Source organism: Sitodiplosis mosellana, unplaced genomic scaffold (assembly GCF_009176505.1).
Source record: "Sitodiplosis mosellana isolate CC-2019 unplaced genomic scaffold, AAFC_SMos_1.0 Smas_scaffold_11, whole genome shotgun sequence".
NCBI lineage: Eukaryota > Metazoa > Arthropoda > Insecta > Diptera > Cecidomyiidae > Sitodiplosis > Sitodiplosis mosellana.
This window is the reverse complement of record NW_022595253.1, coordinates 3793736-3809756: the sequence shown is the minus strand read 5'-3', so window position 1 is coordinate 3809756 and position 16021 is coordinate 3793736. Positions and strand designations below refer to the sequence as shown.

General features: G+C 39.3%; 1 protein-coding gene across 2 annotated transcripts; it reads left to right on the top strand.

The window, feature by feature from the left end:
- The first annotated feature begins 68 nt into the window (after positions 1 to 68).
- LOC129567523 (WD repeat and FYVE domain-containing protein 3) lies at positions 69 to 14742 on the top strand. 2 transcript variants are annotated; one of them, XM_055444496.1, is made up of 21 exons: positions 69 to 230; positions 1351 to 3112; positions 3201 to 3358; positions 3441 to 4472; positions 4541 to 5170; positions 5279 to 5433; positions 5550 to 5974; positions 6078 to 6474; positions 6577 to 6864; positions 6930 to 7200; positions 7300 to 9278; positions 9348 to 9476; positions 9540 to 10325; positions 10401 to 10899; positions 11010 to 11449; positions 11529 to 11899; positions 11985 to 12104; positions 12207 to 12607; positions 12741 to 13136; positions 13273 to 13522; positions 13604 to 14742. In XM_055444496.1, exons 2-21 carry the CDS (start codon positions 1578 to 1580, stop codon positions 13770 to 13772), a joined length of 10431 nt encoding a protein of 3476 aa, XP_055300471.1. In that variant the 5' UTR covers positions 69 to 230; positions 1351 to 1577; the 3' UTR covers positions 13773 to 14742. The 2 variants fall into 2 exon arrangements, with proteins under 2 accessions (XP_055300471.1, XP_055300472.1); XM_055444497.1 differs by lacking the exons at positions 13273 to 13522; positions 13604 to 14742 and having other exon boundaries at positions 93 to 230; positions 12207 to 12611; positions 12741 to 12848.
- The last annotated feature ends 1279 nt before the right edge of the window (positions 14743 to 16021 follow it).

Genomic DNA, 16021 nt, shown 5'->3' with positions numbered 1-16021 from the left:
CGGCCGTACGACCCATGCGACGCAACGCATACTTGCCGCTATCGTAATGACAGCTCCGATTTTTTCTCGCTCTGGCTTCAGTATTCGAGTGCAATCAATGAAAACTGTTCGCATTCATTAAACTTAGCAGATTTTTCAATTCAATTTTTCTCAACAATCAAAGTGATTGTAACAAATTTGGCAAAATGTTATCAATTAAATCGATGTGAAGTGAATGTCACACAAAAATGGTGAGCTGTTAATTAAATAGGAAATAGTGTGAAATCGACGAAAAGGGCGATTTCTTTCTTCAGCATACGTAAAAACCAAGACATGAAAAATCAATCGATAGTTTTGTGTCGTTCTGTATGTTATGTGAATATGTGTGGATTTGTTTGGTTTTTTTTACGCCATGCAAACAACGGATGAATCGGTTCTTATCGCTTTTATTTTTCTTAGATTGCTTTGAAATAAACGAAACGAAAGCAGAAAAAACACAATCTGGAAAATCCATAATAGCAATTACAGTGGAAACAATTGGACATTTTTTTCTGTGCTGTTGTCAGTGAATGAATGGTGGTACATCTTATTGATGTTAGTCGAGTGTGCGTGTGTTGGATACTGTGTGTTGCGGCTGAATCGCAAACGGTTGTGTACATGGTGTTCTATCAAACTTTTGACATTTTATCCGACGATAAAAAAAAAACATAATTCAACACAAACAAATTCAGCTAGGCATACAATCCATATTTTTTTATCTCTGTTCTCTTCTGTTTATTTCTTTTTCTGTTGAATTATGAGTATTTATATGGAATAATGTGCTATATAAAGTGTGTATCATTTGAGGTAGGAGGACCGATTGAATAATTCAAGAATAATGAGACTTGACTGACTACAACATGTTATGAGTAATAATCAATTGATTCAAATAGAATTTGTCTTTCGCCCGACTATTCTCTCTCTCTCGCTCTTGCTCTGTGTTTTTGTAACTCGAATCTCATTTGGTATTCAGTAGTTTCAGTCGTTCGCTTGATTTTTCGTTGTTCAATCAAATGAACAAAGTGAAGAGCGTGGAATGAATAAAACGAAAACATACGGTGGTGCGCCAAGGCAGTATGCAAAACATTATTGTAGGCGGATTCGCAATTGAAGTGCTAGCTAATTATCAATTCGAATTCTTGTTTCATTCTCGATCAATTAGCGGCTAAATATGGGAGATTGAGAGAGTGGAAGAGAGAGAGAGAAAAGTGTTATAACGCATTTCGAAAGAAAAAAAAATTAATTTGCACAGCTAGGGTTTGTGGTAGTTTGATGCGCATAACGTTAACTAAATATATTTTTTTATTCTGTTTCATACAAAATATTTAATAGATTCATTGAGGCAGAATGCGAGCATTCAACTAGAGCCGTTCTTCGAATGCTGATAACAAGATAATTATAGCATTGAAGCTGAAGATATAACTTAAAGTCGAGAATAGGTAGGCGAATTTGTTTGTGTCGTCAGCTCTATTCAATCGACAAAAAGTGAAAGAAGAAAGAGAAGGAGGAGAAGGAAGAGAAGGTGAGGTACTAAGAACGTTTCACACACAACCTTCACCATGAATATTATGCGAAAATTGCGCAGTGGCACGAGCCAAACACCTGCCACTAGTACAGCCAGCAATGACAGCCCAGCCGATTCCATTGAGACACCCGATTCGCCACACACACAACTCAGTTTGCAGCATTTGAAGAAACTTTTCAATGAGTACACACATCCGAAAGAGGTGCTTAACGAAGCAGAACGCGACTTCAAATTATACAATATGCTGCCGCTGTTTTGCAAGGTGTTTGGAACGACACATGCCAGCGATATGAGTGAAAAATTCTGGGACATTTTACCATTTTGTCAGCAAGTATCACGGTTGATGGTGTCCGAAATACGGAAACGTGCATCAAATCAAAGTACTGAAGCGGCATCGATAGCGATTGTAAAGTTTTTGGAAATCGATAATTGTGAGGAGTCAAGCAATGGATGGATGTTGCTCACAACATTGAATCTATTGGCAGCTGGTGATTCATCATTGATTCAAACCATGACATCGGCCTCGGTCCCATCGACCTTAGTCAAATGTTTGTATTTATTTTTCGATTTACCTGAAATTCCTGAAGCCGATGCGGACAGAGAAGATGGCAGTGATTTTACGCAGCGTGAACGTCGAATTTTGTTGCAGAAAATTTTCGTGCAACTTTTGGTTCGATTGTGTTCATACCCGTATCCAGCTGAAGAGCTAGCGCGCATGGATGATTTAACGTTGCTATTCTCGGCGATAACATCACAATGCGTTCCACAGAATGTGATTTGGCGAAAGTCGGCCGCCGAAGTGCTAACAACACTCTCGCGGCATGGTTTGTCCGAGCCCGTTGTCAACTACATTCATTCGAAGGGCTGTGTAGCGTTGTGCATTGAAAATATGCAACGTGCACCACAGTTGCAGCCACTTGAGATCGTCGAAATGTTCGTAGCCGTGTTTTGTTTTCTCAAAGACTCCAGTGAAGTGTCTCAAGTGCTGTTGGATGACTTTCGTAGTAGTCAAGGGTATATTTTCCTTGCGGATTTTCTGCTGAAATTGGAGGCTGAACGATCCAAAAATAGTGATGCAAATGCAGCGATACGGAATCTTGTGCTAATGATTGCATCGTTGTGCATGTGCGGTTACACCGAGTTACGGCCTAATCAAAGCCAATCGAATCCACTGTTCCAGATTCAGGGCTTTCAAATGCCACAAACATCGTCGCGCGGTTCATCCGTACGGAATATACATGCATTTCAAGTGATGCAAACGGTTTTCCTTAAATCCAACTCCAGCTCGTTGTGCTGCACGATAATTGATGCCATTTCCAGTGTTTACCATTCCGACAACGCCAATTATTTTATACTTGAACCGCAGAACACACTCAGTCAATTCATCGAAAAGATTCATTTGAAAAGTCACATCGTTCAAGAGAAATGCTTTGAGCTGCTCGAGTTTATCGTGTTTCAATTGCATTTTGTACCATGCAAAGAGCTCATATCACTGTCCATTCTAATCAAAGGCTATCAATCAATTAGCTGTAACACGCTATGCATACGTACACTACTGAATATTCTAAGGTAAGAATATCAAATGATTTGACATTTTCCACACAATTGCCTTTCATTCTAAGACAATGCTGTTTTGTTCGACCATTTATTCACACAGACACAATAGCATATTTAAAGACGTCTATCGGGAGGTGGGTATTTTGGAAGTGTTTGTCGGATGCTTAATGAAATATTCCGAGTTTCTAGAAAAACATGTGAACGTTGAATCGGACCCCTACGATTTGGAGCTAACAAATGAGGAGGATATTGAAAATGGTAACAATTTGGACGATCAAAAATTCTAACTGAATTTTTCAGCTAACAAAATATTAATCGTTCGTTATTTTTCGTCAAACAGATCCGAATGAAGTGTTTGGGAAGCTGGTGATTGAATCGTTGGGAATTTTATTGAATGGCAATAACAACAATGCAAAAGTATTTCGAGAGAGTGGCGGCGCAAAGTGTATTCACGAAATGATTAAATTCAAGCACAATCGAAATCACACACTCGGCATTATACGAGAGCTTGTACTGTCGGCTAGCGGTGATGATGATATGACATTTATTCTGACAACAATGCACTCAGCCCCTCCACAGAATATTGAACTGAAAATGCAAATTCTGAAAGCATTGCTCAGTTGTTTGCGTGATAGCCATCGAACGAGAACCATATTCCGAAAAGTCGGCGGTTTTGTCTATGTTACCAGTGTTTTCGTGTCGTTGGATGGTAAATTGGGCGATGACATGAAGGACGATAGCAAACAAATCAAAGATATTCTGCATCTTCTACATTTGGCCTGTCAAACTCTGTCGACGGCAATGCGATTCGAACCGGCCAACGCCAAATTTTTCCAACAAGAAATTTGTAACACTTCTCTGTGCAATACGCTACGTTTGCTGGGCTGCTTCAGTTTAACAACCGAGCTGGGTGACAAACGGTGCTCCAGAGCCAACGAAAGTGCAAAACACTATTTCCATTCATTATTCATGAGCAATCCGTTGCAACCGGAATTCGACAGCAATTATCCAGCGTCGCTGTCATTTGCTACTCTAGTCTACCGCTTTTTGTATGACATCACATTGGATAATTTCGATAAGCCCAATTTGTCGGGTCTTGCATCGGTCACAGCAAGCAGTGCATCTCAATCACAACCACCGAGCCAACCGTCCAAAGATCCAAGAAGCTCAGTTTCGTCATTGAATTTAACAACACCACAACCAGAGCCAATGATTGTGCATCCATCAGTGGTAATTTGTATGCTTCAGCTACTGCCATCAATTGAACACGAAACGGAAAACGACACATCTTTAAGTCTGCAAATGTATCTGGCCGACGTGCTAAAGAGTTTGGTGCGAAGTGAACGCAATCAGCAGGTTATGTGTGATGCAGGTGAGTTATTTCTACTTTTATAAAGTGAAAAGGGTAATAAATTACGCTCGATTCGTTAATTTTTACAGGTTTGGCTGGTTATTTGCTAAAAATCGGTCGAAAGTCATTGAGTGAGGAAGGAAATGCACTGCACGAGCCATTACAATACATTCTAGAACGTTTGGCTGCTCAAGCACTACAACCAACCGAATTGCGAGAATTTCTCCGCTTGGGCATGCCTTTGTGCTGTGAAAGTCCTAATTTCATAAAACCGTATAAATCTGGCGGTCCAGTTCAATTAACCAGAATCAAAACTTTAGTGTCTATGACAACACCGCGCGATTTCCGAGCCCATGCGTCATGCACACTCCCACCGTTTGTCGAGATGGATATGTCGAGTGAAGGATTTGGCTGTCTATATTTACCGAGTATCGCACCACAGGCCCCATCAATTGGCAGTAGTTTTGATGGCTCTGTTATCGGTGGAATCGGTTCAGGAGATCGAGTTTTCCCGCCACAAACTGGTCTGAGCTACACCAGCTGGTTTTGTGTTGACAAATTCTCTGATCCACGAACCGATCCACATTGTGTACGGCTGCTAACTTTGGTGCGTACTGTAAACATTCCACGTGAAGATAATTTGGTGTGTTTGACTGTTTTGCTGTCAGCGCGCGACAAGGCGATCATCGTTTCGACACAAGAGACATTGGTTCCACACAGTAAGTGCTTTTGTGTTAGTAATTTTAAATGAGTGGAAGAGATTTTTTGTTGAGATTTTTTTCCACTAAAAAAATCCCCTGGAAATAATTCAAATTCCATTGAAACAGATGTTGGCGAATGGGAACCGGAGAGTGGCGGTGATAGCAGTGCCCGCATTTGGTGCCCCGATTTATTGCACGAAGGACAATGGCATCATTTGGTGATTGTCCTGAATCGAGCCGTTTTGAAAAATTCCAGTTTTTCATTATTTTTGGATGGTCATGTAAGAGTTCCATGGGAGTGAAATTTCATTAAAATCAAATCAAATCAAAATCGAACATAACTTTTGATCAACACAACCGCTAACTGTTTTCTATTTGATCCAAAATCTAATTACAGCACATGCATACTCAAAAACTACATTACATTTCACAAAATCCGGGTGCAAGTTCTACGAATCTCGCGGTTGCAAGTTCTGTGTTCGGTTTAATCGGCACACCGCCCGATTATAGACGCCAATCGCGTTTATGCTGGAAACAAGGTGTCTGCCACCTCATTGAAGACATTATCACTCCGCAAGTGGTCTCGACGATATATGCATTGGGGCCACATTACATGGGTTCATTGCAAGCGCCACAGCTCGGAAAGCAAAGTGAACCCATGAACCCACTGGTGGCCGAAGAACGTGTCATGTTTGGATTGAATGCCAAGGCAATGTCACATCTAACATTGGCCAAGATTCGAAAAGTCTATAGTCGTGCTGATAACAAAGCAATCGCGAAGCAGTTGGGAATGAGCTCACATGAGAATGCAACTCCAATCCGGTTAGTAACACACAAGAATTTGAATAAGTTAAAAGTAGATACTGAACTCCGCTTTAACTTTCTCTATGTATAAAATTTGTTTATTTTTTCTTTTCAAAAACAGAATACTGCACAATTCGGCTGGACACTTAGCTGGCTCTGCTCGTACTCTGGGTGGTGTTGTTGTCGGTTACTTGGGAGTACGTGTATTCAGTCCGCATCCAGTTTCAAAAATGATTGACACCGTTGGTGGATGCAATATCCTATTGGGAATTATTGCAATGGCACAAGACGTTGAAAGTCTTTATGCCGGTGTTAAAGCGTTGACGTGTGTGGTGCGCAGTAATCGAGCCGCTCAAAGTGAAATGGATCGAAAGAGAAGCTACCAAACCCTTGCGATGTTCTTTAAAAAGAAGCGAAATTTACTCAATTCACACATTCTTCATCTGACATTTAGCCTGGTCGGAACGGTGAATAGCGGCCAGGAATCCTCTGCCATTCCAAATATTACGGCATTCCAAGTGAGTTTCATTTCATTCGATTCTATCAATTTATTCTCAAATATCAAAAATGATTCCTAAATGAAATGTTCTCATTCAAAAATCCTCTTCTTCATTCTCTAGGATCTGTTGTGTGACCTAGAGATTTGGCATGGTGCACCAAATGATTTGCTGAGATCCCTTCTTGAGCATTTATTGGAGTTGAGCTCTGAATCGAGCGAAAAACGTTCAAATATTCGAATAATGCGTGATCTGCAACTGGTTACCAAACTGCTTCATGTAATACCTGATATTTATGATCCGAATACTTCGGAAATTGTCTACTCATTGCTTTCAGTTCTATTGGGCAGTCAACCTAGGCATTTGGATCTTCTCTTTTTCGGACAGTACATCGCTGCTAAAATACCATTGGTTCGTTGACTACTCCATTTTTACATTAAAAGAATCAAATTTAAGTGCTTTTTTATAATTTTTAGAGCACAGCAAGCAGTGAGAAACAATTGAAGTTTAACCCAGATCAAAAAGATATTGATGCAGCTATAAAGGATGTACCAGATCAGCAGCAAAGAGATGCTATCAAAAATATTCTTCTGCGTAATCGTGGTATACGTTTGCTGCACTCACTTTTATTCACGTCGAGAAATACCGTAAATAATCACTTGTGCGATGATATCTCCCGAATTCTTGGCCTAGATTGGTTACTACTTTTGCTGCAGCCACAAATTCATGCATCAACAGTGATTTTGGGTTAATATTTTTGCCAAGTGGCAATTTGATACCTGAGTATCATTTATTTAACATGCAACTCTTTATTCAAACAATTTTTTCTTCGAATTCTACGTTTAGGCATGCGAATATTGGTTGTTGTATGTGCAAATGAGACCATAATCGGACGATTCCGTGAGGGTATGCAAAACGGTGGCTACATGAAGTTCACCGAGCAGGTGTCACAAAGTGGTGGTCTGGTGTTTACTTCGCAAATCAGTCCACAGCCGGCATCGAGTGGATCGATTGTACAAGTGCAGCCGGGTTGTCAGTTGCCGGCCCAAATCGCAAGTGAAGTGAAGACGGCTGTGTTGCGAATTCCTGGTTTTCAATATTTGGAATGGCTTCTACCCCATCACTTGGTAGTACCAGAACTTTATTTCCTGCTAACGGCTTTGATTATGGGTCAACCGGTGAAAGTGCTCGGCACCGATCATACAAAATTGGATTTAGATCGAGTTTGGGCGTTCTTATGGGGTTCATCGGTATTGCAATCACCATCGCCCAAGGTGCATCTATGCCCAGAAGGTGTGTGCGTCTTGCTGAGCATGATTCGACAAATTGTACACGATTGTGATTATCAATTGGATTGGCTCATTTCGCATCCGGTCACCATAATCCATGTGCTATTTTCCATTTATCACAATCTCCCGGATTTCATGTCCGTTATGATGATGGGCGATGTAATCAGTTCATTGACAGCGGTGCTATTTCCAATTGTCAACAAAGAAGGAAATAATTCCGAGCAAAACAGTAATGCATCAACGCCAAACGATGACGGTGTCGTCATCAATTCCCCGCGAATGATTGAAGCTCAGCTAACAGAGAGCTCTGTGCGAAAATTCGTTATTGATTTTCTGCGTGTAATCGTCGTTGATTCACTATCACTGGCATCAACGAATGGAAAAACGCCTCCGGTTACCGATTTGGTTTTGGATGCATCGCCTGAAAATAGCGATTCAACGCATCAAATTTCATATCAAACGGAAATAATCACCGCACTCATGGATCATTTATTGGCCGCTGATGTTCTAGTTGGCGAACAGGCTGCATTGCCAATTGTTCCATTGCTACAAAGTCATGTACAAAACATTGCGCCGAATGTCTTTTACTTAACGGCACGCATCGTCGATAAAATGTGGCAAGGACAATTGCAAAAAGATCCCCATGAAATTTTCGATTTCATCATAAAATTAATTGGCCAGGCGAAGCGGCGTTCGTCATCACTGTCACTCGAACAACTTCATCATTCACTGAATCGCATTATTCTGTACCTTTTGTCGCGTCCTACTGAAACAGTGACCGAACAAACGGCTGTCTTGGAAACACTTCACAAATTGACCACACATCGCCTGCTAATCTTTGGGGCTGGCAACCATGAACTTGAATTTATCGGGTGTTTGACCTACTGTCTACTGCAATTGACTGGTGATTTCAAGATTGAATTGGATCCAAATTCAGCAAATCGTAGCACCAAATGGCATGTTAGTCCAACAAAGGAAGAGGTTGAGTCGCGGGATCATCTTTTGAATCAGCATCAAGGTAAAAATTTAATTGTTGGCGCCGCCCACCGTGTATGGGAAGAGTTGTATGTTTGCAAGAAGCCAGCTATAGAAGAGGTATTCAAAATATCATTAACTACACCACCGAGCAATGCAAAAGCTCCCACGTTGTCTGCGACACGAGAACAAGTCATTGATGCAGCTAGCAAACTTTGGTACAACTACGTTGATATGGAACGGAAAGCAACCTATCGAGTTCCATGGGAGTTCCACAAAGAAATTCAGTCGAAAATTCAAAAGGTCACCGGTGGTCTAACACGTTTGGCCAGCCGGACAAAAGTTAAAAAAGATGAGTATGTGAGGACGAAATCACAGATTCTTAAGAGCCAGGCAATCGAATGGACTGATATCAATGTGGGGCTGGTGAAAGATTTGTGCGATCAACGATATGTACAGCATGTGAATATGACACAGCATACGCTACGATATGTTTGTCAAGATTGGCTACAGTCAGAACGTGAACTGATTCGAGAACGTGGCCTATGGGGTCCGATAAAGGTGAGTGGTAATTTTTTTCTTCAAAGAAGTAAGGACAAATAGAATTTAACAACCGTTTACAAATTTCAGAGAAATTACTTGGACAAATGGGTGTTGGATTCAACCGAAGGACCGCATCGAATGCGAAAGAAGACCATGCGCAACGATCAATTCTATTCACAATACATCTACCGGCCGGAATTGGAAGATCCAGAAAATGTAAGCTATACCTTTAACATTTCTCTTCAATTAGAATACAAAATATTGCCTTTTCTTTTGCAGAGGCAACTAAAATACAAAGTGGCCACCAGTTTCGATAGTAAGCCGTTCTTCAAGTTCTGTCAATTGCCACCGAGAGTGCTATGCGAAGATGTGGCTACGTTTGATTTACAAAAATCCGATAAAGCACAGTGTGCTTCACCGACACAGAGTCCCAGTGAACAATTGCCAACATTGGCACGTGCTCAAAGTGAACCAGGCGGAGAGGAGGCAGAAAATGAAGGCGAAGAAGAAGTGTCGTTAATTTCAGACAATCAAACACTATTGCGAATGCTTGAAGAACAAGAGAAAATTTCGCACATGTTTCGCTGTGCTCGCATTCAAGGGTTGGACACTTATGAGGGTCTGTTGTTATTCGGGAAAGAGTATTGTTATGTTATCGATGGATTTACATTGATTAAGAATCGCGAAATTCGGGACATTGATTCATTGCCATCTGGAGCGTATGATCCGATTTTGCCCAGTCCAAATAGCCCCAGACGTTCACCACAAACGGTGCGTCAATGCTCGAAATTTTCGTACGAAGACATTCGTGAAGTTCATAAACGGCGATATTTGCTCCAGCCAATCGCTTTGGAAGTATTCTCTGGTGATGGTCGCAATTATTTGCTAGCGTTCCCACGTAAGGTTCGAAACAAGGTCTACCAAAGATTCATGGCGCTGGCAACGGCAATCGCAGACAATGCTCAGCAATCGGTGGCGGGTCAAAAACGAAACGCAAGCGTTGAACAAACATCGGGAATATTCAGCAGTTTGATTGGTGAAACTTCCGTTACACAAAGATGGGTGGTATTTATTACACTTGATTCGTATTTCAACATAAGTGTTTAGAACGAATTATAAATTTTAAATTCCCATTTTCAGCGCGGCGAAATAAGTAACTTTCAATACTTGATGCATTTAAATACATTGGCCGGACGGTCGTACAATGATCTCATGCAATATCCCGTATTCCCCTGGATTTTGGCTGATTACGATAGTGAAGAGTTGGATCTGAACAGTCCGAAAACATTCCGTAACTTTGCAAAGCCAATGGGTGCTCAGAGTCCAGAACGATTGGAACAATTCCAAAAACGCTTTAAAGAATGGGACGATCCACATGGCGAAACACCACCATATCATTACGGCACTCATTATTCATCAGCTATGATTGTATGCTCATATCTCGTTCGCATGGAACCATTCACACAGCATTTCCTACGTTTGCAAGGCGGTCACTTCGATTTGGCCGATCGAATGTTTCACAGCGTGAAAGAGGCATGGTTATCTGCATCCAAATTCAATATGGCTGATGTTAAGGAATTAATCCCGGAATTCTTCTATTTGCCGGAGTTTTTGTCAAATTCTAACAATTTTGATTTAGGTACGGTTAATGGGAGTCTTTTTTTTGATTGTCATAATTTGGATTTCTTCCAAATTTGTTTCACCAATTCGGGATGGATTTGAAACATGTTTACTTTTTCTTCGAAACAGGTACAAAGCAAAATGGTGACACATTGAATCACGTAGTTCTGCCACATTGGGCTAAACAAGATGTTCGTGAATTTATACGTGTGCATCGTCAAGCACTCGAGTGTGACTATGTCAGTCAGAACTTGCATGCATGGATCGATTTGATATTTGGTTGCAAACAACAAGGAAATGCAGCAGTTGATGCGACCAATGTGTTCCATCATTTGTTCTATGAAGGCAATGTTGATATATACAACATTGATGACCCTTTGAAGAAGAATGCCACAATTGGGTTTATAAATAATTTTGGACAAATTCCAAAGCAATTGTTCAAAAAGCCGCATCCATGTAAGAAAATGTCATCGAGTCGCACATCCATCATCGACGCAAACCCATTATTATCATCGACTGTTGCACAAAATGACAAACTATTCTTCAATAACTTGGATAGTTTGAAACCGGTATGCTTTTGAGAAAGTTATACAATCGATTTTTCTCTTCAAATTTTCACAATTTATTTACTCATGAATTCTATTACAGAGTCTGCAACCGATCAAAGAGTTAAAAGGACCCGTTGGACAGATTATTCATCCGGATAAAACCGTTTTGGCTGTGGAACAAAACAAAGTGCTGATGGCACCGACATTTTCACGCTACATTGCATGGGGGTTTGCTGACCATTCACTTCGAATTGGCATGTACGATTCAGACCGTGCATTGTTTGTATGTGAAGCATCTGCTCAAAATTCCGGTGAAATATTGGCATGTGCATGCCCGAATGCGAGAACAATCGTAACAGCTGGCACAAGTTCCGTTGTTACTGTGTGGGAGTTTGATAGTCGCCGAAAGTCGTTGACAGTTAAGCATTCTTTGCATGGTCACATTGATGCGGTCACATGTTTAGCGGCTAGGTAAAAGTTTAAACCAATCTATTTCTTTCAAAACTGTTTTTTTTCTTACAGTTCAAGTTGTAAACTGAATTTATCCATTTTTTAGCACACCTTACAACATGATTGTATCGGGTTCAAGAGATGGGACGGCAATCGTGTGGGACATGTCCAGATTCACATTTGTCCGGCAGTTGAGCGATCATGTTGGACTTGTGGCGGCTGTTAGGTAATAGTTTAAAACAACTAATTTCTTTCACTGCACTGTCTCTTTCCTAATTACTCATTTTGAAGTAAATAAAATATTAACTGAATTTATCCATTTTTTCAGTATCAACGATCTAACAGGTGACATTGCAACTTGCTCAGCGACATGGCTTCACATTTGGTCTGTCAACGGCGATCCACTGGCGACAGTCAACACAAGCATTGGCAGTGCTGATCGAATGCAGCAAATATTGTGTGTAACATTTTCTACAGCACGCGAATGGGATCAACAAAATGTCATAATCACCGGATCCACTGATGGCGTCGTTCGCTGTTGGAGCATTGAATACGTACAAAAACCGATTGAGAAAGAGGAGTCGAACGAAACAATTGAATCGGAAGACAACGACAATAATGACAGCTCCGATAATAAATCGTCGTTTGATGAAAATACGACGATGAACACATCTGTAGAAATAACTAAAGTCGATTTGATTAAGCAAATTAGTATCACGCAAAAAGAAAGTAGGTATTGAGCACTTTGAAAACAATGACATCCATTTCGAATCCTAGTCCAAAGATAGCTAAAAGTTGCAAATGATCCGTCCAAAAATTTGGAGAGAATTGATGGTAACTTTCCCATTCTATTTCTGTTCAGCTCTAGCGAAATCTGATTCCGAAAGTAGTATATCCGAAGCGTGCGATCATACCAAGAATGCTCAACCAGAAGCAGTTGAACCAACCGATAGAGATGATGCAACAAAAACAATGCGAAAAGAGATTCTAGAGATACCCATAGCAAGTATGAGCAAACGTGGCAGTTTGACCAGTGCAAAATCGTTACACGAGTTAAAACGAGAGCCATTGCCTGACGAACCATCTGGAAATCAAGATCCAAAGGCTGATAATGAATCAAAGACTACTGGCGATGAAGCATTCAGCATTTCCAAGGGCATTCGACCGAGTAAATCAGAAACCAGTATCATTGACTCGTTTGTGGTGGTCGAGAATGAATATGCGAGACGGAAAAATAACGCAAACGCTCTGCGTGAAGGTGAAGTATCCCATTCATTTTGAAAAAATGTTCATATCATCCCTTAGTTGTTGTTTGAGAAAAAGCTATTCACAAATATCGATATGGATTCCATATTATGATTATTGATTAACTTTGACACCATTTTTATTCGCAGGCTTTATGTGGCATCGTCAATTAGTGTTTCGATCAAAACTCACAATGCACACTGCGTATGATCGCAAAGACAATACTGAACCAGCTAGTATAACCGCATTGGCCGTGTCAAAAGATCATAAAACCTTATACGTGGGCGATGCTAGAGGTCGAGTGTTCTCGTGGAGTGTAACAGAGCAACCGAATCGTGGAATGGCAGACCATTGGCTGAAAGATGAAGGCGCTGATCAGTGTGTAGGCTGTCACGTCAGGTAAAAAAAACTAATTTTCATAAGAAAATTGTCATGAAATTGAAAATTTTTGTAAAAACAATTGTTATCAATTAATTTCAGATTCTCGTTATACGAACGAAAACATCATTGCAGAAATTGCGGTATGGTCTTTTGTAATAAATGTAGCCGCTTTGAATCGGAAATATCACGTTTGCGGATTCTGAAGCCTGTTCGTGTTTGCCAAACCTGCTATGCAGCGCTGAGACAAAATTCAGTCGATTCACAATAAATACAAAAAGTCCAGAGATTGAAGTGCACTCGGAGAAAAAAGCAAGAACAACAAAAACACCATCCTATTGACATACAAATCATTAAGATTACGAATCCATATATATTTAGAGGATCAAATGTAACAATGTATACATCTATAGATTAGACGATTAGAGCCACAGTTCGTGTAAAAAAACAACAACAAACAAACTTATATTTTAGTGGAATGCAATGCAATAATTTATAATCCGTTGTATTGAGAAATGAGATCTATATCAAATAAAATATTTATTTTTTAGTAGGAAAATAAGAACCCACAATAATCGATCGATTGTGTTCTCAATGAAACAATATCTCTGTTTCCGAGAGTGAGAAAGCTTGCGCTATTCCCATCTCATTGATGATGATCTGTGAACAAAATGGAAATAATGTATTTTGTGAAAAACTGTTTTTTTTATCATTTTACTTTTGTATTTTTTGACTTTACTGTTATTTTGAGTGTTTTTAATTAAGATTTTAGTTTGACGTGATATGCAAAACAAAAAATGAAATTCGATTATTTATTTGCTATTTTTAAAATGCTTTGATTGTTTTTATTTTATACACACATTAATGTTGACTAAAAAAAATGAAGCAGAGCCATCTCAAATCGAAATAGAAGCAGAACAATGAGCTACATTATTTGTATTAGTAATAGAATTTGAAAATCTCTCCTAGATTCAAATTCAATGACTAGATCTGAAACGAAAATCGAAAATACAATTTCGTTTTCCCATGTAAATCTGTTTATCAGTATGGGTAAGTTGCGCATGTATTGTAATAGCGTATAATTGTTGTAGTAGAATTCAATTTTGTTTGAAAAAAAAAAACGTGTTTGTAGCTAAATTGTGAACAACAACCAAAACCAATATTTACAAATGAATGTATCAAGCAATGAGTATTAAAAAACAAACCAAAGACACAATAAACGCCCCAAGTGACATTTAAAATATAACTTGTTTTTTTTTTCATTTTTAAATAGGTGATTGAAACATGCAGACCAGTTGAATCGGTTAGAATAATCTTGACCCCCCCAATTTTCCGTAAAATAAAACCGTAACATAAAGTTGGTTTAAAATAGTAGAGAAACATATGTAGAAAGCGTTTAAAATAAAAATGCAACATGTTCAAAGTGAAAATAATAGTGAAACATAGCTATGTTCTCTATTATGTTAACATTCAACATGATTCTCCTTTATTTTAAGAACTGATTCTCACCCGTGTGAAAAAGAAATGACTGACTGACTATAACTTCAGTTGACTTTAGTTGATTGAATTTATATTTTTGTTCTAAGAAAATCACTTGGTCCCAAATGAAGCAACTTAGATTGACTTGTAACTTCAAATGATTTCAGTTAACTATGATAGACTTACACTACACTTTGTACTGAAATGTCAATCAAAGTAAGTCATTTTTGTCCCAAATTAGTTAACTGACTGCTCAGTTACTATTTTTTCACACGGGCAGTGATAACAAACTGATAAGGAATGCGAATCTCGATGTGGCGATAACACCAATAGATTCAGCACACCGAATATTGCATTAGAATCGGAAAAAGAATTCGAACTTTTTTTTCGATTTTCGGGTGTGTTGCGACCGTCTACATGGGAAGTTTGTATGAAAACCTCGGAGCGCCAGTGAGACAACATTAGACTAAGAGCCAGTGATAGTAGACTATCACCTCATAAAATTCCTGGATCATAGTACTAATAAAATGATTTAGTCAACATAACAAACAAGAAAGTATTTTAAAGCACAAGAAAAAAATATGTCCTTCTTATTAATCCGCGCTCCTGGATATTTACCAAAAAACATGACAATAAAAAATTAAAATTCCCGTATGATATTTTTACAACAAGTTTATTGAGGTAAAAAGAGCACAAATTCAAAATATCAGCATTTAATTTTTTGTCTATACATGTGAATTTGAGCCATTCTGTTTAGCTGGTCCGAGCCTCAAATTTGCTTGGTTTTGACAGCTGTATATTGTACATTGGTACGATGAGTGCGTACATTTTCGGTAGCCGTTTGAGCATTCGCAACCCAAATAACTCATTTTTGTATATTTTCGAGATAATTTCGCCCAAAAATAGTTGAAATCGCTATATGTCTACTCGATTCACAACTACTGGAAAAATCCGTAGATGGAGTTAGGCGCCCGTACCAAATATAATGTATTGAAACTCCATATACATGCTCGGAGTATGTGGTAAATCTAAATAGTCAAG

Coding starts and splice junctions, on each gene's coding strand:
- LOC129567523 (XM_055444496.1), top strand. CDS start 1,578: ATGAATATTATGCGAAAATTGCGCAGTGGCACGAGCCAAACACCTGCC. Junction 6,475..6,576: donor CAAATATTACGGCATTCCAA/GTGAGTTTCATT, acceptor TTCATTCTCTAG/GATCTGTTGTGTGACCTAGA. Junction 10,900..11,009: donor TTCTAACAATTTTGATTTAG/GTACGGTTAATG, acceptor TCTTCGAAACAG/GTACAAAGCAAAATGGTGAC.